Below are 26,785 nucleotides of genomic sequence, written 5' to 3'. Positions count from 1 at the left end.
CTGGACCGAAAATTCCTATAATCCTGGATCACTGTGTGGCATTGGAAAGTCATTATCACTTTATGCCTCAGTTTTCTTATGTGCAGGATGAAGATAATTACTCGTTATTGATTACACTAGGCGTGTTTAGAGGAATGATTAGTTAATGTTTATATAGTTCTTTGAAAATGTAAAGCACTGTTAGTGTTAAGTAAATGTAGTAGTATAAATAAAAATTAAGCCATTACCAAAAACAGGACAAATGTGCACTCTCCCTGGTAGGCAAATACCATTACAAATGGAATGGTAAACTGTCATAAACAGATAGCTAAGGGTTAATGTCTCTTTCACCTGGAAAGGAGTAACCTGGTAACTAAGCTTGGAGGTTTTCATGCTAACACCCATATTTTGGACACTAATTGTTTTTTTTCTTTGTACTCACAACTTGGAAACAGAAGATTAGGAAGCAGGAGACAGAAAAATCCTTCCCATAGCCGAGAGGGACAGACACAAGACAAAGAACAAAGAACTCACACCCAAAACTTCCCTCCACCCAGATTTGAAAAAGTCTTGTTTCCTGATTGGTCCTCTGGTCAGGTGTTTCAGGTTACTTCTTTCCAGATGAAAGAGACATTAACCCTTAGCTATCTGTTTATGACATGCCCCCCAAATTGCAGACAGCGGGTAACCTTACTGGCGGCGATTTCCTCCTAGAACTTTAAAATAAACAGATTTATACAACACATGCACCTTTACATATACCACTAAGTATATAACTAACAGACTTTTACATTTAAAGAACACTTTTTAACTACTGGATTCTGGGAAACTTTCACAGGAGAGTGCATCAGCTACTTTGTTAGAAGCTCCTGAAATGTGCTGAATTTCAAAATCAAAATCTTGGAGAGCTAAACTCCAACGAAGAAGTTTCTTGTTGTTCCCCTTGGCAGTATGAAGCCACTTTAGCGCAGCATGGTCAGTTTGTAGCTGGAACCACCGTCCCCAAACATATGGGCGTAGCTTTTCCAGGGCGTACACAATGGCATAGCATTCCTTTTCACTGACTGACCAGTGACTTTCCCCCTCACAGTTTCTTGCTGAGAAACACAACAGGATGGAAGTTGTGATCCGTTGCTTCCTGCATGAGAACTGCTCCTATACCACGCTCAGATGCATCCATGGTTACTAGGAATGGCTTGTCAAAGTCTGGGGCCCTGAGCACAGGGTCAGACATGAGCATTGCCTTAAGTTGGGTAAAGGCCTTTTGACACTCCTCAGTCCACTTAACTGCATTTGGCTGGGTCTTTTTGGTCAGGTCGGTCAGTGGGGCAGCGATTTGGCTGTAGTGTGGTACAAATCGCCTGTAGTACCCGGCCAAGCCTAAGAAGGATTGAACCTGTTTCTTTGACTTTGGGACAGGCCACTTTTGGATAGCATCCATCTTGGCCTCTAGGGGGTTTATGGTTCCTCGACCCACCTAGTGTCCCAGGTAAGTTACTCTGTTTTGGCCTATTTGACACTTTTTGGCCTTAACAGTTAGTCCAGCCTGCCTGATGCGCTCAAAGATCTTTTCCAGGTGCAGTAGGTGTTCGGGCCAGGAGTCTGAAAAAATGGCCACATCATCGAGGTAGACAACTGCATATTCTCCCAGTCCAGCTAGTAGACCATCTACCAGCCTCTGGAAGGTGGCGGGTGCGTTTCGAAGGCCGAAAGGAAGGACATTAAATTCATACACCCCCGCATGGGTGACGAATGCTGACCTTTGCTTGGCAGGTTCATCTAGCGGTACTTGCCAGTACCCCTTGGTTAAGTCTATTGTAGAGATGAACTGGGCACGTCCCAACTTCTCCAATAGCTCATCGGTGCGTGGCATTGGATAGTTGTCTGGACGAGTTACCACATTTAGCTTACGATAGTCCACGCAAAAGCGTATTTCCCCATCTGGTTTGGGTACCAGAACCACTGGAGATGCCCATGCACTGGTAGATGAGCGTATTATACCCATCTGTAGCATGTTCTGGATCTCCCGTTCTATAGTAGCTTGGGCATGAGGAGACACCCCGTAAGGTGGGGTTCTAATGGGATGAGCATTACTTGTGTCAATGGAATGGTATGCCCGTTCAGTCTGTCCTGGGGTGGCTGAGAACAATGGGGCGAAGCTAGTGCACAGCTCCTTGATTTGTCGCCGCTGCAGATGTTCCAGGGTGGTTGAGAGGTTCACCTCTTCCACGCCACCGTCTTTTTTTTCCCTTTGTAGTAGACACCTTCAGGCCACTCAGCATCATCTCCCTGGACTGTAAACTGACAAACCTGTAAATGTCTGGAATAGAAAGGCTTGAGAGAATTAACATGGTACACTCTGGGCTTTAGTGAGGAATTGGGAAATGCTATCAGGTAGTTCACAGTTCCCAGGCGCTCTTGGACCGTGAATGGCCCTTCCCATGATGCTTCCATCTTATGGGCCTGTTGCGCCTTCAAGACCATAACCTGGTCTCCTACCTTGAAGGAACGTTCTCTGGTATGTTTGTCATACCAGGCCTTTTGCTCTTCCTGAGCATCCTTTAGGTTCTCTTTAGCAAGGGCTAAAGAGTGTCGGAGGGTGCTTTGTAGGTTGCTTACAAAGTCCAGAATGTTAGTTCCTGGGGAAGGCGAAAACCCCTCCCATTGCTGCTTCACCAACTGTAATGGCCCCTTAACCTCGTGACCATACACAAGTTCAAATGGTGAAAACCCTAAACTGGGATGTGGTACAGCCCTGTAGGCAAACAGCAACTGCTGCAACACTAGGTCCCAATTATTGGAGTGTTCGTTGACAAATTTACGTATCATGGCCCCTAAAGTTCCATTAAACCTTTCCACCAGGCCATTGGTTTGATGGTGGTACGGGGTGGCAACCAAGTGGTTCACCCCATGAGTTTCCCACAGTTTTTGCATGGTCCCTGCCAGGAAATTAGATCCTGAATCTGTAAGGATGTCGGAGGGCCAACCTACCCTAGCAAAAATGTCTGTTAGGGCCAGGCACACAGTGTTAGCCCTCGTGCTGCCTAGAGCTACTGCTTCCGGCCATCGGGTAGCAAAGTCCACTAAAGTCAGTACGTACTGCTTTCCTCTGGGCATCTTTTTTGGGAAAGGGCCCAAAATGTCCACAGCTACTCGCTGAAATGGGACCTCAATTATGGGGAGTGGCCTGGAGAGGGGCCTTGACCTGGTCTTGGGGCTTTCCCACTCTTTGGCATACCTCACAAGACCGGACATACTTGGCAATGTCCTTGCCCATCCCCTCCCAGCAGAAGGACTTCCCCAACCAGTCCTTGGTTCTGTTCACCCCAGCATGGCCACTGGGATGATCATGGGCTAAGCTTAAGAGCTTCCCCCGGTACTTAGTTGGAACCACCAACTGTTTTTGCGGCTGCCATGCTTCCCGGTGTCCACCAGAAAGAATCTCCTTGTATAAAAGTCCTTGGTCTGTAACGAACCGGGATCGATTAGAAGAGCTGAGAGGCGGTGGGGTGCTCCGTGCCACCGCCCAAGCTTTCTGAAGGCTGTCATCTGCTTCCTGCTCAGTCTGGAACTGTTCCCTTGAGGCTGGGGTCACCAGTTCTTCCTCAGACTGGGGACTTGGGCTTGGTCTCTCTGGAAGTGATGTAGGTGAGGTCTTGGGGTCCCCAGGGAAGGTTTTGGGGGGACCAGAGTGCCCCAAAACACTCTAATTTTTTGGGTGGTGGTAGCTTTACCAGGTCCAAGCTGGTAACTAAGCTTGGAGGTTTTCATGCTAACACCCATATTTTGGATGCTAAGGTCCAAATCTGGGAAAATGTTATGACATAAACACTCTTTTAATTTAGTAAAATGCCTATGCCTCCTGACAGCTAAAGGCTTCATGTTTGCTGTAAGTTTGAGGAAATGCTTGTTCTCTACAGTAGATAAGAGACAAAAGACACAGCTATTGGTCATTTTTTTCTAATAAGTTTTGTCACTTCTCTCTTTAGGAGAACAGTAGTGTGTCCTATCATTGATGTAATCAGTGATGACACCTTTGAATATATGGCAGGCTCTGATATGACCTATGGTGGATTCAACTGGAAGTTGAATTTCCGCTGGTACCCTGTTCCTCAGAGAGAAATGGACCGAAGGAAAGGTGATCGGACCCTTCCTGTCAGGTAAGGGGAATTGATTGTATTAGTTTAATTATCAGATACCTAAAATGGTTCATTATTATTTTGTGGTCTCCTTTCCAGATTAGTTTTTACATACTGTAGAACCTCAGAGTTAGGGACACTTTGGGAATGGAGGTTGTTCGTAACTCTGAACAAAACACCAGATTCCAGAGGCAGCTAGGCAGCTTCCTTGTAGAACAGCTTCTTTCCTTGGCCCAGGCAAGCTTGTGTCCCCTTCGCGGCTGGAGTTAGAGGGGACGTGAAAGCAGCATGTCCCCCTCCTGGCGGCAGCAGTGAAAACAGCACCCACAGCCTACAGGAAAGCAGCGCAGACCCCAGTGCTGCATCTGCTCTGGCTGCCGTGGTCTGGCAGCAGTGGCTGATAGCTTTGCCTGTCAATCTCAGCATCTTCACTTCTTAGGTGTAAGTGGGGGTGCCCCATGAGTGGGGGTGAGGGTGGGGGTGGGGGTTGAGACAGGCAGCCCAGATGTGCCCACCTTTAAGAAACAATACAGGCACTACAGTATTTGCTGCTTCTTTTTATTATTATTATTTATTTTTTGTGTCTGCTGCTGGCTGATTGGTTACTTCCAGTTTCATATGGTGTCTGGTTGACCAGTCAGTCCATAACTCTGGTGTTCGTGTCTTTTGAGGTTCTACTGTACCAATAATTAGCAAGGTATGATTTATCAACAGTTTGACATGCTTCTCGGCCTTTTGACTAAGAGAGGTGAAAACATTATCTAGTATGAAGGCTGTACTGTGATGAGATCTTGCTGCTAAATATGTTTTTAGATTAAACTAATAGTGAAGGAAAAAACAGATTTCTTATAACTTTATTTTAAAGTATACCTAATGATTTATCAGTTTAATTACCGGAGAGCTTAAATAAACACAAGGTTCCCACATACTTCACAAATAATGTACAAATTTTTATTGATGTTTGCCTTTTTTTTAATCTATCTTTTATTCTAGGAGAGGAAACGTTTATGATTCAGTGATGTGACAGTTAGACATTGATTTTATTTGTAATGAGATCTCTTTTTATTTAGATGGGGGGGCTGATTGATTTGAGTCGTTTAAATTAAACATGAATACACTCAGGTTGTCTGTAGCTCTCACAGTCTTGCCTGTGTAATATTTACCCTTGTAGTATCTACTTGTATTTTTACAATCAGTGGCTTCATTTTGAATTAAAACATGTCAGATATTACTAACAATAAATATATGGAGGTAGCTGTTATCTTCTGTTCCATTACAAAGATTCAGAAACTTAAGAGCTCCTTTCCAGGGCTTGATATTATTTTAGTTATCTATATAAGTGTTGTGACCGAACTATTTGTTTTGCATGCAATTGCTTGCTAAGTTTATTGCACCTATACTTAACTGCAGGTTCACAATTGCCATTTGTAAAAAATTAGTTGAAACCATTTCTGAATAAATGAAATTACTGATAGAAGACCTTTATACATTCAGTTGACAGTGTTCTTCCATGCTTTTATATATATTTAATATGCTAAAAGCATGAAAGAATACTGTCAATTTAATGTAGTCAAAGTACCCTACATACACATGAGATAAGAACACTGATTGTCGTTAAAAAGCTAAGTACATTAAGTTTAGGAGATTTTGCAAGTTAATTAGGAAATAGCTAGCACATTTTTGAGAAACTTTGTAGTAGCTGAAAAGGGGGTTGTAATGAAGCTCTATATGTATCCCTGATTAGTGTTTCTGTGAACAATGTAATATATTGAAAATAAGCATGGCCAACAGTACTTGGACTGTGATGCTTTCTTCTTGAAGAATGGTCTGAAGAAAAAACGTTTTCTTTAGAAATGAATACCTTTTGTAAGGTACCAGCTTTGGAGATGGACGATTTCTATCTGTCCCATGGCCATTAGCAGCCTACCATCTACTTCCTCTGTCCTGACCTACAAAGAGTAGTTTTAGGGAGGAAAGACAGATGTTAGCACTGGACCCATTAAGTTCCTTTTGCTGAGACTCACCAACATAGCGCTAATTCAGATATCAGGTGGACACTTATTGACTAGAACTACCAGTAGATTAAAAATGCTGACCGAGTTCCACAGGCCACTAGACGATTTGTTGGCAACAGCTTTCAGTCGGAGCAGACTGAGAGGTTCTTGAACAGTTGATGTGGATGTGAAAAGCTTTATATCACACTATGAATCACATAGGCTATCTAGTCCTCCAGGAAATGGTTTAGTTCTTCTTTGAGTGATTACTCATATCCATTCCAGTTAGGTGTGCGTGCTGTGCGTACACGTTCGTCGGAAGATTTTTACCCTAGCAACTCCGGTGGGCTGGCAGGTCGCCCCCTAGAGTGACGCTGGCATGGAGCCTGATATATACCCCTGCCGGCCCGCCCGCTTCTCAGTTCCTTCTTACCGCTGTGTCGGTCATTGGAACTGTGAGGCGCGGCATAGCTGTCCTCCACGTCCCTAGCTCTCCATTGTCTCATTGTTCTAATAGTTGTATATAGTTATAGTTGTAGTTAGAGTTTATAATATTAGTTGTTAGTTGTAGTACTTGTTGTATATAGTTAGCAGGCTTGGGCTCTAGCCTTCCCCCGCACTCGGTGCCGGGCTCATGCCCGTTTCGCCAGGGTTCAAACAGTGCTCAGCCTGCAAGAAGCCGATGCCAACGAGCGATCCCCATGACACCTGCTTGAAGTGCCTTGGGGAATCGCATACCTCTGAGAAGTGCTGCATTTGAAAGGCATTTAAGCCAAGAACAAAAAAGGAGAGGGATCAGTGCTTAAAGACCCTCTTAATGGAAGCAGTACTTAACCCTCTAGCCTCGACGTCGAGCGCCGGCTCTGCTCCGGCACCAGACTGCTCCAGCACCGGGAAAACGCTGCGGCACCGGCCCTCCCCGTCACCGGGCCCCGAATCAAGGCCTTCGACGTCTGCCACTCCAGCCAAGCAGATGCGGACGGAGCGTCCGGCACCATCTACTGCCATGGCACCGATGCCAGGGATTCCATCGACTCCGGGCCTGGGAGGTCCGTCGAGTCAGGTCCCTCACAGCTCCCCCATAAGATCCGGGGTCGAGCTAATGGTTCCCTCGATGCTGGAGACATTTGCTTCGGCTCGGGACCTGATTGCATTGACTGAGCCTACGCTACCTCAACCTCCAGTGCCTCCGGTGCGGGTTCTGCAGTCAAAAGGCAAGCCTGCGGCCATGCGAGCTCCATCTCCGGTTTCACTGAGCCGGCACCGATCCCCATCAAGATCCCGGCACCGTGGACGATCTCGATCAGGATGCCGCTCGCAGTCCCAGCACTGCTCTCTGCGGCGGTACCGGTCGTACTCGCGGTGCTGGTCCTCTTCACGGCTGTCCTGATACTCCCGGTACCGCTCGGGCTCGAGCCACCACTACCGGCACCGAGATTCCAGGAGCCGCTCCCATCATCAGCGTTCGACATCCCGGTCGACCTCCCAGCACCGCGCTGGTGGTAGGTCCCGATCTCGATCCTGGCACCGATATGACTCCCGGCACCGGTCCCCGGCACCGAGGAGGTCTCCATCGTCTAGACCGAGGGACCCATATCAGTCCCGTTCAGCTCCACCCTGGCCATCCCGACAGCCGTCTGTCTCCTCTCAAACAGACAGCGCCTACACTATGGACACTGACAGGCCTGCTGCTCTCTTCCAGGATCCCCCTCCGCAGGAGCATGGACCGCAGCAGTGGGGCTTCTGGACCCCCTGGGCATATCATCAAGCCCAAGGGCCGCAGCAGGTTCCCCTGCGTCCAACAACATCGGAGCACAGGGCTCCGGAGGCCACATTGTCTGTCTCATACTCACCAGTCCCCTGCAGAGGAGGGATTGTGTCACCAGCGCGATCCTGATCTCCCTCCAGAGCCAGAAACATTGCTCCAGACGGAGCATCCTGCAGATCCGCTCCTGCCGGGGGTCTCCTCATCATCCTCCCCGGATGAGGCAGTGGCTGGAACAACATCCACCAGCCCTCCTCTGCTCGACCTCAGAGCGCATCAGGACCTCCTCCGGCGCGTGGCGCAAAACATGAATTTACAGGCCGAGGAGGTCTCCGAAATTGAGGATCAGGTGGTGAGCATATTGCAGATGCTCCCACTCATGTCGCCCTTCCCTTCATCCGGACCATTCAGGCCAATGCCACTACCATCTGGCAGTTGCCGGCATCAGTTCCCCACGCAGCGTGGAACGCAAATACATGGTGCCCTCGAAAGGATACGAGTATCTCTTTGTTCACCTGCCCCCGTGCTCCATCATCGTACAATCGGTGAACGAGAGGGAGCGTCACGGCCAACAGGCCCCGGCACCGAAGTCTAAAGAAGCGAGGCACATGAACCTGCTTGGCCGAAAGGTCTATTCTGCGGGCGCTCTCCAACTGCGGGTGTCCAATCAATAAGATCTCCTTAGCCGCTACACTTACAACACCTGAGCGGCAGCGGACAAATTGAAGGAGTTGCTTCCACAAGATGCACGTCAGGAATTTGCGGTGATCCTTGACGAGGACAAGAAAGTGGCACGAACTTCCCTGCAAGCATCTCTCGACGCCGCAGATTCGGCTGCCAGGACCCTGGCTTCTGGCGTGACCATGTGCCGGATTTCCTGGCTACAGGTCTCTGGCCTTCCTCCAGAACTCCAGTACACCATACAGGACCTCCCGTTTGAAGGCCAGGGCCTGTTTTCGGACAAGACTGACCCCAGGCTGCAAAGCCTTAAAGACAATAGGGTCATTATGCGCTCCTTGGGGATGCATACGCCAGTCACCCAGCGCAGACCCTTCCGGCCTCAACAGCCACGCCGGCCCTACCCTCAACCCCGCCAGAGGCAGGACTTCGCCAGACATCGAAGTAGGAACGGCCGGTGTAGACAATCGGGCAACCAAGGGGGGCAAAACCAGAGCTCCTCCAAGGCTCCCTCTGGCCCAAAGCCTTCATTTTGAAGGTGCGCATGAGGGCGCTGCACCAATTTCCCTCCCGGATCCATCCCCTCCCTTCTCCAACCGTCTTTTTTCCTCCCGGCGTGGTCCCGACTGACATCAGACTGTTGGGTCTTACACACATTACAAGCCGGATACCATCTGCAATTTGTTTCGCTCCCTCCCTCCCGCCCCTCTCCTTCGTCCCTCTTCAGGGACCCCTCTCACAAGCAACTCCTCCTTCAGGAGGTGCGGAGGCTCCTCGATAAAGGAGCCATAGAGAAGGTTCCTGAAGCCAAGCGGGGCAAGGGGTTTTACTCCCGTTACTTTCTGATCCCCAAAGCCAAGGGAGGCCTCAGGCCTATCCTCGACCTGCGCGAACTCAACAGATACGTCGTGAAGTTGAAGTTCCGTATGGTATCCTTGGGGACCATTATCCCATCTTTGGATCCTGGAGACTGGTACGTCGCCCTCGACATGCAAGATGCATACTTTCATATAACCATCTTCCCGCCGCACAGACAGTTCCTTTGGTTCGTGATCAACCGCTGCCGCTATCAATTCGCGGTCCTCCCATTCGGCCTTTCCACAACCCCGAGGGTGTTCACCAAATGTATGGCTATAGCCGTCGCCCACCTCCGTCGCAGCCGCATACATGTATTTCCGTACCTCGACGACTGGCTGATTCGGGGGTCATCAGAGGCACAAGTCCTCAGCCACGTTCGCATGGTCAGCAGTCTCTTTGAGAACTTGGGCCTCATCCTCAGTATAGAAAAGTCAACACTATTCCCCACTCAGAGGATAGAGTTTATCGGAGCCCTTCTGGACTCGACTCTGGCCAGAGCCGTTCTTCCTCTATCAAGGTTCCAGACCTTGACGGCCATTATATGACGACTGCAGACATCACCTTTGACCTCCATACGCACGTGCCTAACTATTGGGCCACATGGCGGCTTGCACGTTTGTCACCCGATATGCGTGGCTTCGCATGAGGCCCCTCCAGTCCTGGCTCATCAGTCAGTACCGTCCAGCATGCCACCTTCTGGACACTGTTGTTACCGTTCCCCAGGACATATTAGGTTCCCTGAGGTGGTGGCTGGACCAGTCCGTGGTATGTGCAGGGATGCCGTTCCATCCACCGCAGCCTTCGGTGTCCCTGACAACAGATGCCTCAGACCTAGGTTGAGGGGCCCATCTCGGAACCCTACGGACACAAGGTTGGTGGTCACCTCACGAACTAGCCCTCCACATCAACATACGGGAACTGAGGGCAGTCCGCCTTGCTTGCCAAACATTCCATCATCAACTTCAAGGTCACTGTGTCTCGATATTCACTGACAATACAACAACCATGTATTATATCAACAAGTCTTCTGCCCTGTGTCAGGAGACCGTGAGGCTCTGGGACCTCTGCATAGCCCACTCCATTCACCTCATCGCATCCTTCCTTCCCGGGGTTCGGAACACGCTGGCGGATCATCTGAGCAGATCCTTCCTTTCCCACAAGTGGTCACTTCCCCCGGATGTTGCCCTTTCGCTCTTTCAGAGGTGGGGATGTCCCCGGATGGACCTCTTCGCTTCCCGAGGGAACAGGAAATGCCAGATGTTCTGCTCCTTTCAAGGCCGGGAACTCGGTTTGGTAGCAGATGCCTTCCTTATCCCCTGGACAACGCATCTGTTCTACGCATTCCCTCCGTTCCCGCTCGTCCACAAGGTCCTTCTGAAGGCGTGCAGGGACAGGGCCCGCTTGATCATTATAGCTCCAGCATGGCCCAGGCAACATTGGTACTCCATGTTGCTGGACCTGTCTCTAACCGACCCTGTTCCCCTGCCCCTTCACCTGGACCTGATCACCCAGGACCACGGCAGGCTACGTCACCCAGACCTGCAATCACTGCCACTCACGGCGTGGCTCCTGAGTGGCTGACCCAATCCGAACTCCGTTGCTCTACCCCAGTGAGGCAGGTGCTCCTGGGCAGCAGGAAGCCTTCCACTAGAGCGACTTATTCAGCAAAATGGAAGCGCTTCACCTGCTGGTGTGCGGAACGCAGTTTCCTTCCCACTGAGGTCTCCATTGCCATTATCTTAGACTACATCTGGTCCCTTAAGGAGCAGGGCCTGGCGATATCATCTCTTCGGGTTCACCTGGCAGCCATCTTCACCTTTTACCCAGGGGAGGATGGCCGCTCGGGGTTCTCTCACCCTGTGGGGACGAGATTCCTTAAAGGCTTGGAGCGTCTCTACCCCCAGGTTCAACGCCCTACCCCTACCTGGGACCTGAACCTAGTTCTCACCCGGCTCATGTCCCCTTCCTTTGAGCCATTAGCAACTTGCTCCCTGCTCTTATCTCTCCTGGAAGACTGCCTTCCTGGTGGCCATCACCTAAGCCAGATGGGTGTCGGAGCTCCGGGCTCTCACCGTAGATCCCCCCCATACGCTGTTCTACAGGGACAAGGTCCAGCTGAGACCGCACCCAGCCTTTCTCCCCAAGGTGGTCTCAGCCTTTCATGTCAACCAGGACACCTTTCTCCCTGTCTTTTTTTCCCAAAACCCCACTCGTCCTGCAAGGAGCAGCAGCTTCACTAGCTGGAGGTCCGTTGAGCACTTGCCTTTTATATAGAGAGAACCAAGCCGTTCCGCAAGTCCCCCCAACTCTTTATGGCGGTAGCGGAACGTTCCAAAGGGTTACCTGTTTCCTCTGAAAAAATCTCCTCGTGGGTAACTGTATCCTGTATCCGAGCCTGTTATGACTTGGCTCGTACTCCTCCGGGTCACGTGACTGTGCACTCTACCAGGGCTCAAGCGTCATCGACAGCTTTCCTCGCCCACGTGCCCATCCAGGAGATCTGTAGGGCAGCGACCTGGTCCTCCGTTCATACCTTCGCTTCCCATTATGCCCTGGTCCAGCAGTCCAGAGATGACGCGGCCTTCGGCTCCACAGTGCTACATGCTGCGACTTCTCACTCCGACCCCACCGCCTAGGTAAGGCTTGGGATTCACCTAATTGGAATGGATATGAGCAATCACTCGGAGAAGAAAAGACGGTTACTCACCTTTGTAACTGTTGTTCTTCGAGATGTGTTGCTCATATCCATTCCACACCCGCCCTCCTTCCCCACTGTCAGAGTAGCTGGCAAGAAGGAACTGAGGAGCAGGCGGGCCGGCAGGGGTATATATCAGACGCCATGCCAGCGCCACTCTAGGGGCGACCTGCTGGCCCACTGGAGTTGCTAGGGTAAAAATATTCCAATGAACGTGCACGCGCAGCGCACACACCTAACTGGAATGGATATGAGCAACACATCTCGAAGAACAACAGTTACAAAGGTGAGTAACCGTCTTTTACAGTACAGTAAGATACAGGTATGAAATAAAAGTAAAGAAAACAAAAGATTTGACAAAAAGAGGCAAAGGATAAAAAGTAAGCTAAGTAAAAAACCGAAAGATGCTTAAATGGTATAGAAAAGATTTAGTTTATACTTTTCTCTACGTGTGTAGTCAAAATGTCCAGTATTCTCCCTTTAAAGTACTTTTACATATTTGTCTTCTTTCAGGACACCCACAATGGCAGGAGGCCTTTTTTCAATAGACAGGGATTATTTTCAGGAAATTGGGACATATGATGCTGGAATGGATATTTGGGGAGGAGAAAACCTAGAAATTTCTTTCAGGGTAAGCAGCAATTCCTTTTGCTTTACTTCTTAACTTAGGACAGTTTAGGTTGTATAAATGGTAACATGTTTGCAGTCCTTGTACCTTTAATATCCAAGCACAGATAGCAACTTAATTTTTGTGTAATTTCTCATGTAGACCATTGTAAGTTCTATATTGTCAGTAAAGGAAAATATCAATTATGCTGTCTACAGAGCCATGAGACAAAAATGTTTGGACATCAAATTTTCATTTAAAGAAAAATAAGCATTTGAAAAATAATCAACTAAAATTTGCCAGTTTAGAAGCTCTGTTAGAGTAACTACTTGGAGAGACATCATAAACTAAGCTGACATCAGTGATGTGTGGCTTAACCTTCGAATAAAAGCTAGTATTTCCATTATAAACCCTCTTTTGGTCATTTACAACTTGATGGTTGCATGCTTTTATGGCTGTGGGATCTACCTAGTATTGTCCATATTTCTGAAATATGTTCCATGTTGGGTGACTACCAAATAACATTTATCATTCCCTTCTTTGCTTTCAGCCAGAGTGAATGGGGGTTACTGCTAACATAGCTAAGTTAAACACATCCACAAGAATTTTAAGAGGCTATCTTTTGGGGCTCAGAGTAAAATTGAAAGGGTCTTCCAGACTAAGTTCAGATAATCTTATCGAGAACAAAAATTTCTGAATCTTCTTGCATTTTACAGAGAAATCTAGTAATAAAAACAGGGTGGATTGATTTAAATCAGCAAGCAAGAAACCTGATCTAAATAATCAATTTTAAACTTGTTTTGCATTTGTATATTTTTTTCTTTACAAAAGGTTAATTCTCATTGGTTGGCAACCATTAAAACATGTTGATTTGCAGCCAAATGTAACTTTTAATCTAAATTTGGTACTTCTCTTTGCTAAGTAGGGTGATGTACTATATCTCTTCACATTTATTTAATTATAGCTTAATATTTATTCAAATTCTTAATTTTTACTGTTTTGTTAGGTTAGAAGAAGGTGAATGACACATTTCTTATTTACTAGACTAATTTTTTACTTGTGATTTGTGTCAAGCTGCATTAGGACCAAGATTAAAAATCTACAAAATCCAGCATTTTAAAATTATTAGTTAAATAAAACTACCTTGATTGTGCTGGATGCATAAGAAAAAAAGTTTCTCAAAACATGCTTTGCGTTTAAAACTGATCTATAAAACAAAGGAAGTATTATTTGTAGTTAGGAAGCTGAACTGATTTGTTTCTGGTCATTATGTATTTCAGGATTTTAGAACTAGCGGATTTCATCCTCTCAACACCTTTTTTTTTCCTTCATAGATTTGAAGAGGGAAAACAAGCTTTCCTGCTTTTTCAACTCCCAATATGTTTCTCAACTTTGTATGAACTAATTATTGAACTGAACTAGTTGAATAAATTTAAAATGAAGAAAATATTGTCCCCTGCATCAGGAGAAGGTTATTGCTGTCAAAAGCTGGTTTAGCACTTCAGTAAAATCTGGTTCCAGGTGCTAAACCAGTTACTTTCACCAGTTCAGTGTGGTTTGACTTCCTTTAAATCTTCAGCAGCAAACGTGTACTGCTTGGATATTTTATTTAACTTAAATTATTTTAGTAGATATTAATGAGTTTAGGTCTTAGCATAGGTTGTCATAATTTCACATTTAATTAAGTTTATTTTTTAAAAAAAGAAAAATGTATTTCATTAAAACAAAAACCCAGTTTAAAATTTTTAAAAATCTGATTTTTTTAAGGTTTATTTTTATCCATCATGAATAGAAACTTTTTAGACAAAGTAACACCTTTGCTGTTTCCATTTTTCTCTTCTTGCTTCACTCTCTGAGCACTACCATTCATCTCTAGCAGCCCCTGACTGGCATCTCAGTGCTGTTGTGCCTGATGTCACTAAGTCTGCCCCCAGCCACCCCTTAAATTCTCTTCTAGGGAGCAGGACACTAACATTTTTACTTGACTTTTGGGCAACAGAATTTTTTCCAGCTTGAAAAGAGATTAGATACAAAAACTCTTTAAAAATCGCCTTAATTGTGGCCACTTTGAATTATGCAATGACTGTTCTATAACTTTCAGATTTGGCAGTGCGGGGGCACTTTGGAAATTGTAACCTGTTCACATGTTGGACATGTGTTCCGAAAAGCCACTCCTTATACTTTTCCAGGAGGCACAGGACAGATTATAAACAAAAATAACAGACGACTTGCAGAAGTCTGGATGGATGAGTTTAAGAATTTCTTTTACATCATTTCCCCAGGTGAGCAATTTTTGGTGTGAAATAATTCCATTCGAGATAGATCTGTGTGTCTTCAAAAGAAAAAATAAAAATAAGTACTTCTAAATAAAAATGCTGGTAATTGTGGAGAAAAGGCCTTCCAGTAAAATAAAGATCACTTAAAACAATTTATGTTAAAGGAATGGTCTTGTTTAAAAGAAAAAAAAAAATTCTGTTATCCTAACCAAACAGATGTGGGTGTGCCCTGAAGTCCTTTTTACATGCATATGTGAAAGTTAAGAATGAGCTTCAAGTGCACAAAAATAAAAGTGCAATGGAAAGTTGACTTGTGGAAGCGGAGTGCTGGAAGTGTAGCCAAAAGTCCAAATACATCTTATAATATCCTGAAGTATGGCCCATGGCTGCTCTCTCCCTATAACTTCAGGTTGAATAGGTTACAGATGATCAGCTGACATTCATTGCTAATTAATCAAATAAGCAATTTCCTTTCATCTATCAGAAAAGGTAAAAAGCAGTCAATTTTATATTTTAGGTAAATGTATGGAAATATATATTTGTGGAAACTAGACATCTCCTTCAAATTACTGCTTTGGCCCTCCAGAATTATGAATGTTTTATGTTCCTGTCTTAAAGGAATAACTGTTAATTCCAAAGAAAACATTCCTTTTAACAGTCTTTCAGATGAATCCTTTTAAAATAAATTAACCTTACAAAGTTACAATATTTTGAATTGACGTTATGCATACAGTGGATTTTCTGGTGCTTTATTTGTAAAAGTAGTTTCTATTTTCTTGGGAAAAACTTGATCAGTTTGCTTGTAATGAAAAACTACTTTCTAATAAAGTAGACTGGTATGCTTTTAGTCAATGACCTTCTTTTGTTAAATGAAGTTAATGCTAAGTGTTCAGCCCACTTCTAATTTTTTTGTACATTTTAACTTTTTCTCGTGTTTCTTAATGTATTCCTTCCTCCCTCTTATCTTAATTCCCCTCAGCTTTTCTGCTTTCTTTCTCTGTATATAGCAGCTCTTCCGCTGATGCCTAAGATCTGGCCCACAAGAAATCAGCAACAAGGTTGAGGGTGAGGATTCCTGGGGAGAAGCAGACTTGGCTCCCAGAAGAGCACCAGTCGGCCATAAAATCAGCTTTAATTAGTTCCCCATTATCTGTTCCTCTCAACCCCACTGTCCAGTCCCTGTTTTTCTGTGATTTTCTGCCTTGGAGCTAGTAGGACGACAAGAGAATTGAGTATTCAAGCTGTTCTCATAGTCATACAGTTAACTCTCAATTTGCAGTTTACTCATCTGGGAGTAAGTAGTTCATCTGTAATGGTAATGGACAATTATTAGTTTTCACAGTATTTAAATTGGAGAGTTGACTTGAAGGCCCAGCAGAGACTGGAGAACTAATCAAAAATGTGAGCATGGTGAGTACAGAAAGGGAAGCCAGTAGGAGCCTTTTCTAAAGTTAAGAGAATAGGAATGCCAGCTAGAGGAGACCTGTTGGAGATTATGGTAAGAGATTAGGATTAGGGAGGTAGTATTGTGGAGGTCACAAGGAGTGAGGGAAGGATTAGTTGTTGGATGAAGGGGTTTTGGAAAGCTTCAGGTATCCAAAATTTGCTTCCTTGTTTTAACCAGTCTTCTGCAGCTTTCAGTCAAAGGTCCACTTATTCATAAAATATCCCAAAATAGGACATATTCAGTTTACCAATATGTACACTGTGATTTCTGACCTCTGGGTGCGTACAAGGATGCCAGTTTCTCAGGGTGAGAATCTCATCTGGACCAACACATTACCCATGGAAAAGATGGGCTATGTTAGAAGTTACTAAATGCATTAATCTGCTACTTTAAAAGACTAGTACTATGCATTACCTTCCATTACCAGTCGCTTACGTAAGACAGCAAGGTAGAAAAAATAACTCACTAAATGCAGAGGCTCTGCAGATTTTATTCTGGAGGAAATGTACCTAAACTCAAGAGATGTTTATCAAAAGGGCCCATACACCAGAGTGGAGTAGCTGAGCCACCAAACTGCAAGCAACTGAGAATGGACTCTGAACAGAAAAAAAAATTCAAATCATCTCAGCATGATTAGACACTTCTGCCTGGATGTGTTCACATCCAGCAAAGACAGGAAAGCCAGAAAATTCTTCACAGGGGAGATCAACCCAAAGCTCCAGAAAATAGTATTGCTCTACTACGTTGCTCACCCAGCAAACTACTGCACACTTTTTTTTTTCTTTCTTCCAGTTCTGGGAAAAGTAATCAAGAATAGTGAACACTAAGAGAGAACAGTAATTCTAATAGCTCCAAACATGCCAGAAGGATTTTGCTAGTCACTACTGAAGACCTGATAGAACTAGCACAAAGGCTTTCACTCATATTTACAGAGCAGATCTACTTTCTCATGGGTGTCTGAGTCACACAAATCCAAGCCACCTTAATTTCAAAGTGAAAATCTTAGCCAAAATTTGGATACTCAGCTTTAGTAATAAGAATGTTATTAGAATAAATTGGCCCATCCACCAGCCTGTTCAAAATCTTGATGAGGTCCTTCTGTTGGTACAAATATAAAAAGATTTAATTCCAGAAAACACAAGTCCCACTATCCTGGTCGTTTTTTATATGAATAATTTGACATGGCTTTTGAACTATGTGCCATTTCTTCACTCTATCACTGTACATTCTTCTAAATCTTATATTATTTTTCAAAAGAAATCAGTAGGCCTGCAGTATGGTCCTTTCAAGACTTTCATTGAGCATTACAGAGCTTGGTCTGTTCTTCTCCATAGATGCTTTATTTAGCAGAAGGTATTTCATTTGGTGGTTCCTGAGAGGAAAATCCTTTATCTGCCTTCTGATTCCTGTCTTTACTGTCCCTTCACACTATTCTCTGTACGTCTTCCTTTATATCATTAGTGATGGACTGGGCAGAGGTCAAGAGTCAGAACAGAAAGTCAGTTACTTGACCCAATGCACTTTGGGTAAGAGGAAATTATTAGTTAATATGTGGGTATTTCTACAGCTTAGAAAGTTCTCATCTAGCATTCCCTGAGAGCCCTGGTCACAAGTCTGGGCTGCCTGATGATGTACTGCATATTAGTAGAACAGGGGGAGAGGTTAGACCTACAGAGGAGATCAGGTGATACATTTTCCATGGCCTCTGATCATTTGGTTTTAGGAAAGCATTTCCTATTCTAAATAAGGATCAGTATAAAAAAATATTATACACACTATAGTTACATGTGATTTCTGAAGCTTTTTGTACACTCTTCTGCTACAGTCAGTGGCCTGTTTCCTAGTGCAGTTTGGCATCCAGGAAAAGACAAGTAAAGCCACTGATGGTTTTTTAGTTTCTCATCTATTGCCTGTTTAATGTAGTCTCTAGTTTGCCGGATACAATATTCAGGGCTGGCTCCAGGCACCAGCTCATCAAGCAGGTGCGTGGGGCGGCCAAGGGGAAGGGGCAGCATGTCTGGCTCTTTGGCGGCAGGTCCCTTAGTCCCTCTCGGAGGGAAGGACCTGCCAAATTACCGCCAAAGAAGAAAGTGGCACAGTGGAGCTGCCGCCGATCGCGGCTTTTCTCTCCTCCGCCCTCTCCTTCTCCCCCCACCCCCAGCGCTTGGGGTGGCAAAAACCCTGGAGCCGGCCCTGACAGTATTTCTGTTGAGTATATCAACCTGAAGAAGAGCTCTGTGTAAGCCTGAAAGCTTCTGTTTCACCAAGAGAAGTTAGTCCCAAAAAAAAGACATCATCTGCCTCCTAGCAATATATGTGATAGTTGTTATGCAAATTCATTGAAATGTTTGTTTTCAGGTTAATTACACACAGTTTAAGTTTCATGTTCATAGAGCAATGAGTAAGGACTTAAACATGGTAGACCAAATTTCTCATGGTCTGACCTTTTCTAGAGAAGTTTAGGGTGGGAGGAAATAGTCCTGAAAGTTTACAGTGTTGTTTATTGCATCTAATTGCTTATACTAGATCCTGTGCTCTTGTCTAAAATTCGTTGTTTGAAAAACAAATTCTTTTAGGAGAAAAAAATCTCCTTTATAAATAGAAATTATATTTGAGAGATTTAACCAAAAAAAAAAAGAGTATGATGTGTCAGGACCTTTTTTTGGAAATTGATGTTTTGTTGACAAATTATTAATTAAACATGCATTAAATTTTCAGTTAGAAATTGCTGAAAGATAACATAATACAAACCTAAACAGAGCTGAATTTCAAGTTAGACTTTTAAGACTAATATTTGTAAAACAACCTGGTCATTTGTTCCCCCAGTATTTTTTTTCCCCATGGAGCAAATAAGCAAAAAAACTTGCCTTAGTGTTTTCTATGCTAGGATTGTTCTAATCAAACATTGTTTCCATATTAATAATGGTTTGTTTACTGCCCTCTATTGTCGTTAGTGAACTGTTGCCAATTTTGATGGGCTAGGGCTGGGCAGCCTATACAGAAAAAGTAACAAAAAAAGCTAAAAATAAATTGCAAATAAATTTCAGCAAAATTATGTTTGGTGATTCTTTGGACATTTTTATGTAAAATAGTCTGAATTTTTAAGCATGCCAAACCTCTGTTTGCTCTTCACCAAATGAGAATTAAAAAACAGGCTCTGTTTAAAACAACCTGCGTCACAGCATAAATGTAAGGCTACTGCTTCATATGACTTGATTCATAGATGGATTGAAAGGAATTTGCAAAAGATTACAAAAGACAATCTTCTGTATTATTTATGGAAAATTATTTGCTTTGGAAATGGGTATTTTCCTAGCTTGAGGTATTGTGCAAATTTCCTCTGTAAGAAGAAAGAAACAAAATGGAAACAACATTTTAAAATGGGACAAAGGAGCACGGTGAAACATTGTGATATAAATGCAGCAATTTGTACATATAAATGCTGTCTAACACAATTAAAATGTATGTTCAGTGATTCATTCTATTTTAGTTTGTTTTTCTACTACTATTCTGAGTCATGGTTAATTTCAAGTATGCAAATATATTGATAAATTGAAATGGATTTAAAAGGTCACTGCTTATCATTGTGCTCCTCAAACACCCAGAATGCATTTCCCCATTGAAAACTATCAACAAATAACGTGTCCCTGGTGTCACTAACAGAAATCTCTCTCCAAACTCATATGTGCACAGTCTTGAAGGAAAACATTGTACATACTGTACCATTTACCTTTAAGTTTACCTGGGTGTCTAATGGTTGCTCAACGACTGTCTCTCTCCTTTAGTCACATACATACTATAGGCAATTTGGTTTGCTCACATTATGAGAATTTGAAGATTAATCTATAATTATGGATTATTTTGTTATGGATTATTTTGATGTTTTGAGTATTTTTGCAGCTTTCCTATTTTTTATCTTTTGTTCCCCTACAGGTTTTAACATAATTGCCCTTATTTTTGTCTGCATTTGGGTTTTTGTCTTTTTCAGCTAAAAAAAGCTAAATCAGGCGTTTACAATGCACAGCCTTTAGTTGGTTGAGCCCACAGCTTGTTGGAACTTTCTTTGTGAACACGTATTGTGTTCTCATCCTATCCCCAGAGGCAGAAGCATGTGGAGTAGTGGAGTGTCTTGTTTTGGTAGGTGTTTTTTGGTTAAATCTTTCTGTTGCAATGTGTTTATATTAGGGAAGGCAAGGTCAAAGAAATGTGCCTTGAACTTTTGAGCAGAAAGTGATGAGGTTTGTGATAGTTCTTCTTTCCTGAGGGAGTTCATTCCACAGTCTGACTGCCTCTGAAAAAGGTTGTCTTGAACAGACGATCTTTACTCTTATTGTTGAGTTTCACTGTGCCAGAGGAGCTCTATCTTGGAGCTTTAAAAGGTCTTTTAGGTACTGAGCCTAGGTCATAGAATGGTTTGAGACCTTAAACTTGATTCAGATTCAATGGGAAGCCACTGTAGAAAGTGAAGGACAGATATTATGTGGTCACAGTAGCCTGTGTGGCTGGGGAGATGCAGCAGAATTTTTAACTAGTTGCAGTTTCCCAGTTGCTGAAGCATAACTTGTGGCTGTAGTGGTGTGAGCGCTCAGTTTCACTGAAATGAATCCAACAGTACTCCTAGACCAAGGGTTCTCAAACTGGGGGTCGGGACCGCTCAGGGGGTTGCAAGGTTATTACATGGGGGGTCACAAGCTGTCAGCCTCCACCCCAAATCCCGCTTTGCATCCAGCATTTTATAATGGTGTTAAATATATAAAAAGTTTTTAATTTATAAGGGGGCTGGGGGTCACAGTCAGAGGCTTGCTATGTGAAAGGGGTCACCAGTACAAAAATTTGAGAACTACTGTCTTAGACTACAGACTGAATTGACTAGTTGTGGATATGAACATGCAGTCCAAGGAGACTGCAACATGGCTGCAAGCTCCTCAAAATATTTCCCTCTATGACACCAGTATCAACTCTGTTTTGCTCAGACTCAGCCAAGTATACTTCATCCGTGAGCTGATTTCATGCAAGCACTGAGCCGTGTTGATGGTAGTAGTGTGGTAGTTATATGGTGAAGGATAGGTAGAGCTGTGTGCCGTCTGCATATTGCTGGCATTTGAGTCCATGTTGTCTAACCAGCTCACCCAGTGGTTGCATGTAGATGTTGGAAAAATACTGGAGTGAGAAAATTGATCCTTTTGGAACCTCGCAAGTGAGGGGACTAATGGTGGAGGTTGCAATTTCTCATCACTATTCTTAAGGTTTATCTCTCCTAGAAGGACTTATACCATTTTAGCTCATTGCCCTGGACTCCGGCCACCTCTTAGGTGAGACAGCGATGTCTCATGGTCACTAATATCAAATGCTGCACAGAGATCTAGAAACGTGAGAATGGATATTTGTCCTCTGTTCATTGACAACAGGAGATCATCCAGTGCCGCTAAAGCAATTTCAGTTCTTCAGGTGATTGCACATGTCCATTCCACTTCAGATGTGTGTGCACCCACTGCACCAGTCGGAGATTTTTCCCTTAGCAGTACCTGTAGGAGCTGCGCATGCACCTTCCACTGCTTCATACTGCTGCATGATGGCATAAAGGGAGGAGCCCTCAGTTGCTTCTTAGGGCTCATGATAAGTAGTTGGGGAACACTGACTTGCTTCTGCAAGATTCTCCCTTTTCAAGGAATTTATCTTTTTTTCTTGTAAACAGTTAATTAGTGGTATTCATTAGTATTAGTATAGGTTTTTCTTATCAGAGGTTGTCAACTCTGGCAGCTGGGCCGTTGAGACACCCAATATTGTGCCAGCTATTTTGGTGCAACAACAGCACCAGAAATATCTCTGTGCTGGACTCGTCAATGGCCTATGAGACAAGCCAGCTGGGTTCCAGTGGAACTTCAAGCCCTGGCTGCTTATTTACATCAGAGTCATGATCAACCCTTGGTACCATGGGGCACTAGATCTTCTGCACATCCAGTGCTTTCTTGACTGGTGCAGTCCAGGGTTGAACCCATCATGCTGTCCCTGCTGCTCATGTCTCTAGAACACTCCTGGACCTTGACACACCACGACCATGATCAGGCATCTCTGGGTCTAAAGTACAGTATTATGCTTCTTGCTCATGGGATAGACAATGACGTTGTCCTTTGCCTTCATCAAGGGAATTCCATTAACAGTACCCACCAGTTTTCTAGAGGAAGGGATCATTGGAGTAGTTGTGGCTGGGATCCTGTGCCATACCCATGACCTTACTGAAACCTATGGGACATGCCTCCCACCTCCAGGTCCTCCCTAATTCCAGCCTTTCAGATTTCCTAGCACAGGGGTTCCCAAACTGTATTGTGTACCCCTGGAGGTATGCAAAACATCTAACATAAGACCATTAATAGCTATTAGACAAGATAGGTAAGGAATTGTATCCCTAGCATGTTTGTCAGAGGGTGGAGATGTATGGCAGGAGAGAGCTCACTTGATCGTTACCTATTAGGTTCACTCCCTCTTGGGCACCTGACATTGGCCACTGTTGGTAGACAGGATACTGGGCTGGATGGACCTTTGGTCTGACCCGGTATGGCCGTTCTTGTCTATGAAATCATCATGGCAAATATTCTCTCTGCCGTCAAGAGCTAAGAAAACCGAGACACGGTAGCATGTCCCTTCTCAAGGCTTATAATGTTTTTATACTCATCCTTTGCCAGGTTCCTTAATTGTCTTGGCAGTGAATGAAAGAGCAGGGCAGTGAACCCTCTTCTACCTAAAAGGACAAAGACTCAGATAAATTAGATCATTTTGGTAGGAAATATTTATCCCACATTTGGTGTACAATTCATATCACTAATCAACAAACCTTATTGGCAGGGTACAACTTATCACTGTGGGCCAATATGCTAAAGTTCTCAGATAAGTTGGCAGAGGATGCCAGACAGGAATTCCGGGCAGTGTTAGATGAAGGCAGTCTGATGGCTTGGACTTCTCTGTGAATATCCTTAAATGGGGCAGATTCAGCATCCAGAGTCATGGCATCTGCTGTATGTGTGTGCAGATGTTTGATGTCAGTCCACTGGTCTCCCACAATAGAGTTCCAGCAGATGATCCAAGATCCTCCATTTCAGTGGTTCTACACTCTTGTACAAGATGGATGAGATGCTCCACAGTCTCAAAGATTTGAAGACCATTTAAAATCATTTGGAATTTATGCTCCTTTCTCTTAAACAAAGCAATTCCTCCCTCAGTCTCTGCCGAGATGCCTGTCTTTCCCACCAAGGCAACCTGACCACTCTAGCAAATGAGGAAAAAGCCCCAGGAGAAGACCATCGTGTCCTCAGTTTTCTTCTTTTGGGGGGGGGGGTATTCAAGACAGACTGGAAATCCCAGTCTGTTTGCCTGCCTTGTCAAGGACAGACCAGTTTCTCCATCCCCTATTTTTTCCAATAGGTTATCCAATTTCCTCTGTCCTCTTCCAAGAAGTACAGTCTCTTCTCCATTTGGGAACTATAGAAGAGGCCACGTCTCTTTAGGGAGAGTAGACTTTCTGTTCACGCTACTTCCTGATTCCAAAGGCAAAAGGAGGCTTCAGGCCCATTCCATGACCCATCCTCCTTCTTGTTATCAGTGTCTATCTGGTGGGTCTGGGATGATTCTTCCCTTTATACCAATGTGCCGAGATTACCGTGGTACCACAAGGCAGCAGAGGATGCAGATATAATGCCCCGATGGATACCGCTAAGGGAAAAATCTCCAACACTGGATGTGCACACACCTGAAGTGAAATGGACATATGTAACATCTGAAAGAACTGCAGTGACAGCACAGGTTAGTAACCATTTTTTCCCATGTTTTGACCTAGATCCTGATTGTGCAGTGTTTAGGATGTTGGCCTCTGTTAGGTGTGTGTGGTTTGCCTTTGGTTAGCTTCTGTATGAGCTTACTCAGGAATTACAGGTATGACACTGGGTGATAGTTGGCTGTGCCTGAAATCTCCAGAGTGGGTTTCTTCAGTTTTGATCAGACTGTTGTGTGTTTGAAGGAGGAAGGGACATTTCTTTCTCTGAATCGGGTGGTGAGTATTTAAAACCACTTAGACAAATATCACAATTGTACACCATTGAATGTGATTTTAAAAAAAATTTTTCTTCATGGTTATGACTTGAATTCTTATTATCATTTAGTAATGTGACAGAGTTGTAATAGCATTTTTCCAAAGGTCAGTAATAACCGATTACATGCATGAATCAATGTAGAATACTCTAAAGTTGCAAGAGACTCGTTCCTTTGTCTTGAAGCATAATGACAAATAAATGCTTCATCCATCAGCTACTTTTTTCCAACCGAAAGGTGAGGAACTCTATATTTCAGCTATGTTTTATGTCATACTTGTTCATCAAGGGAGCCTTTCCTTTTATTTGTTCACCTTGATTTATGAAAAAATATTGAAATTGATTGGAAAAGGCTCCTTTTTGGTTCCTTGCAAGTATTTTAGAGTTTTATGGTGGTGAGGTGTGATAGTGTCTTCATCCCATTCCAGCAAACTGAGAAACAGCAAGTACTGACAATACACTAGGTTTTATTCCAAATTCTTTTTCTCCAAGGATGATGATTTTTCAGGCTATATCTTCGCGCCCATAATTTGGGAATTCACTACAAGGCAAGTTTACCACAAATATTTGTCCCCACATCTTTACTCCCATCTTGGTACAACTCTTCTATACATTTTGGGTGAGCACAAACTCTTAGTAATCTTTTGTAGGGGAGAAAATTATTGATCCTTATTTCTTGTTCTCAGAACATACAGCTATACTCCTCCACCCCCTTTCAAGTTGGGGAATATTTTTTCACGTTTAAAGTTTTTGTGAATCTTTATTCAGCTACAATATCACTCATTGCTATAAGTGGGTAGCTATGCAGCTCTTTATGGTGAGTTAGTTTAATGACTCAGTATTCCAAAGCTAGCATACTGTAACTCAGTCGCACAAGAACAGGAATGCCAGTGGTGATGGTTCTTCTATTATAATTATCTTAAAAGAACATGGATTACAAAAACCTACATTTTCTTTCTTTTATATGAAAATGTGGTCTCCATAAAACAAAATTGTCAGACTCTCAATCTGTAGGCCAGACCTGGTCCACTTGATGTATTTATATGGTCCATACGGCATATATAGCTGTGTAGAAATCAAAGTTTTCATTTGTTTTTTAAAAAGTACATTTCTAGCCTGTATGCTGTTGTGGAAAAGAGTGAAACTATGAACAGTTTGAGTGTAAATTGTTGCAGTTTTTGAGAGTTGCAAAATCCCCTGTTCCCATTAAACTCATTGAGGTATTAACTTTAGTGCCTAATTATGATATTTTAAATGTCAGCATTAATTATTTAATTGCTGATCATTTTAGCAAATGGGATGGGAAGGACTGAGATTCAAGTGCACATGTGAGAAGGTTTCTGAAGGAAGGGAAGTATCCGAGAAAGAAAGAGAGATTCAAAGACCAGGAAATGGGGGAGGGAGGGAAAGAGCGGTCAGAAACAAGGTAGAAATAATGGCAGTCCTAGATATTAGCAGACTTCCTATCTAATGATCATGAATGCAACAATAAGGTACTGAACAAATAATAACTAGAAGATTAGTTATATAAGGTCCATATTCTACCCTAGTTCTTTGTGCAGACCTCTCATAGACTCAAGTGAGAGTTATACTATGGTTGGAGAACATATGTGGTCCCAAATTTATAGCCTGGCCAACAGAACTTCATTAAAAGTGGCATTCTACCTTCAACATAGAAAGACCCAGATGTATATTATGTAAGAATTATCCTGCAAGTTAGATGGTGATAATGATTAAAAGTTTCATCTTTTTCTTCCCTGTTAGCTGAGTCAGTGATTTGTATGTAAATTGTTCCATCATATACCAATAAGGAATTGTCATATATCATACAGATTCAGTGGCTTAGCCTTTCCTGTGCTTAGAAAAAAAGGTACAAGCAGTAGTCTCTACTGTGTGACTTCCTCCAGGTGAACAAGAATTTTTTTCAAAAAGTACACTATATTAGAAAAAAAATTCCTGTCTGCCTTTGCCATAGAGATGTATTTAGCTGGCTTGTTACGGACAAAGAATATTTGAAGCATGTAACATGTATTGATCACATTTGCATTATCCTATTAAAATTCAACAGTTTAAAATTCACTAGCAAACACTATGAAATAAAGTATTTTTCTCTACAGGAGTTACTAAGGTAGATTATGGAGACATATCATCACGCCTTGGGCTAAGACATAAACTGCAATGCAAGCCTTTCTCGTGGTACCTGGAGAATGTGTATCCTGATTCCCAAATTCCACGCCATTATTTCTCTTTGGGGGAGGTAAGGATT

General features: G+C 43.7%; 1 protein-coding gene across 5 annotated transcripts in view; it reads left to right on the top strand.

Annotated features, from left to right (window-relative positions):
- The window catches only part of GALNT1 (polypeptide N-acetylgalactosaminyltransferase 1), a 210,025-nt gene that overhangs the window by 151,520 nt on the left and 31,720 nt on the right, over positions 1-26,785 (top strand). For all 5 annotated transcript variants that reach the window (XM_030551488.1, XM_030551490.1, XM_030551491.1 and 2 more), the window contains 4 exons: positions 3,969-4,139; positions 12,622-12,739; positions 14,817-14,997; positions 26,637-26,776. In XM_030551488.1, the coding sequence (XP_030407348.1) occupies positions 3,969-4,139; positions 12,622-12,739; positions 14,817-14,997; positions 26,637-26,776 (610 nt within the window). The remainder of the gene's footprint in view (positions 1-3,968; positions 4,140-12,621; positions 12,740-14,816; positions 14,998-26,636; positions 26,777-26,785) is intronic.

The sequence above is a fragment of the Gopherus evgoodei genome, chromosome 2, assembly GCF_007399415.2.
Source record: "Gopherus evgoodei ecotype Sinaloan lineage chromosome 2, rGopEvg1_v1.p, whole genome shotgun sequence".
NCBI lineage: Eukaryota > Metazoa > Chordata > Testudines > Testudinidae > Gopherus > Gopherus evgoodei.
This window is presented reverse-complemented; position numbering and strand designations above follow the sequence as displayed.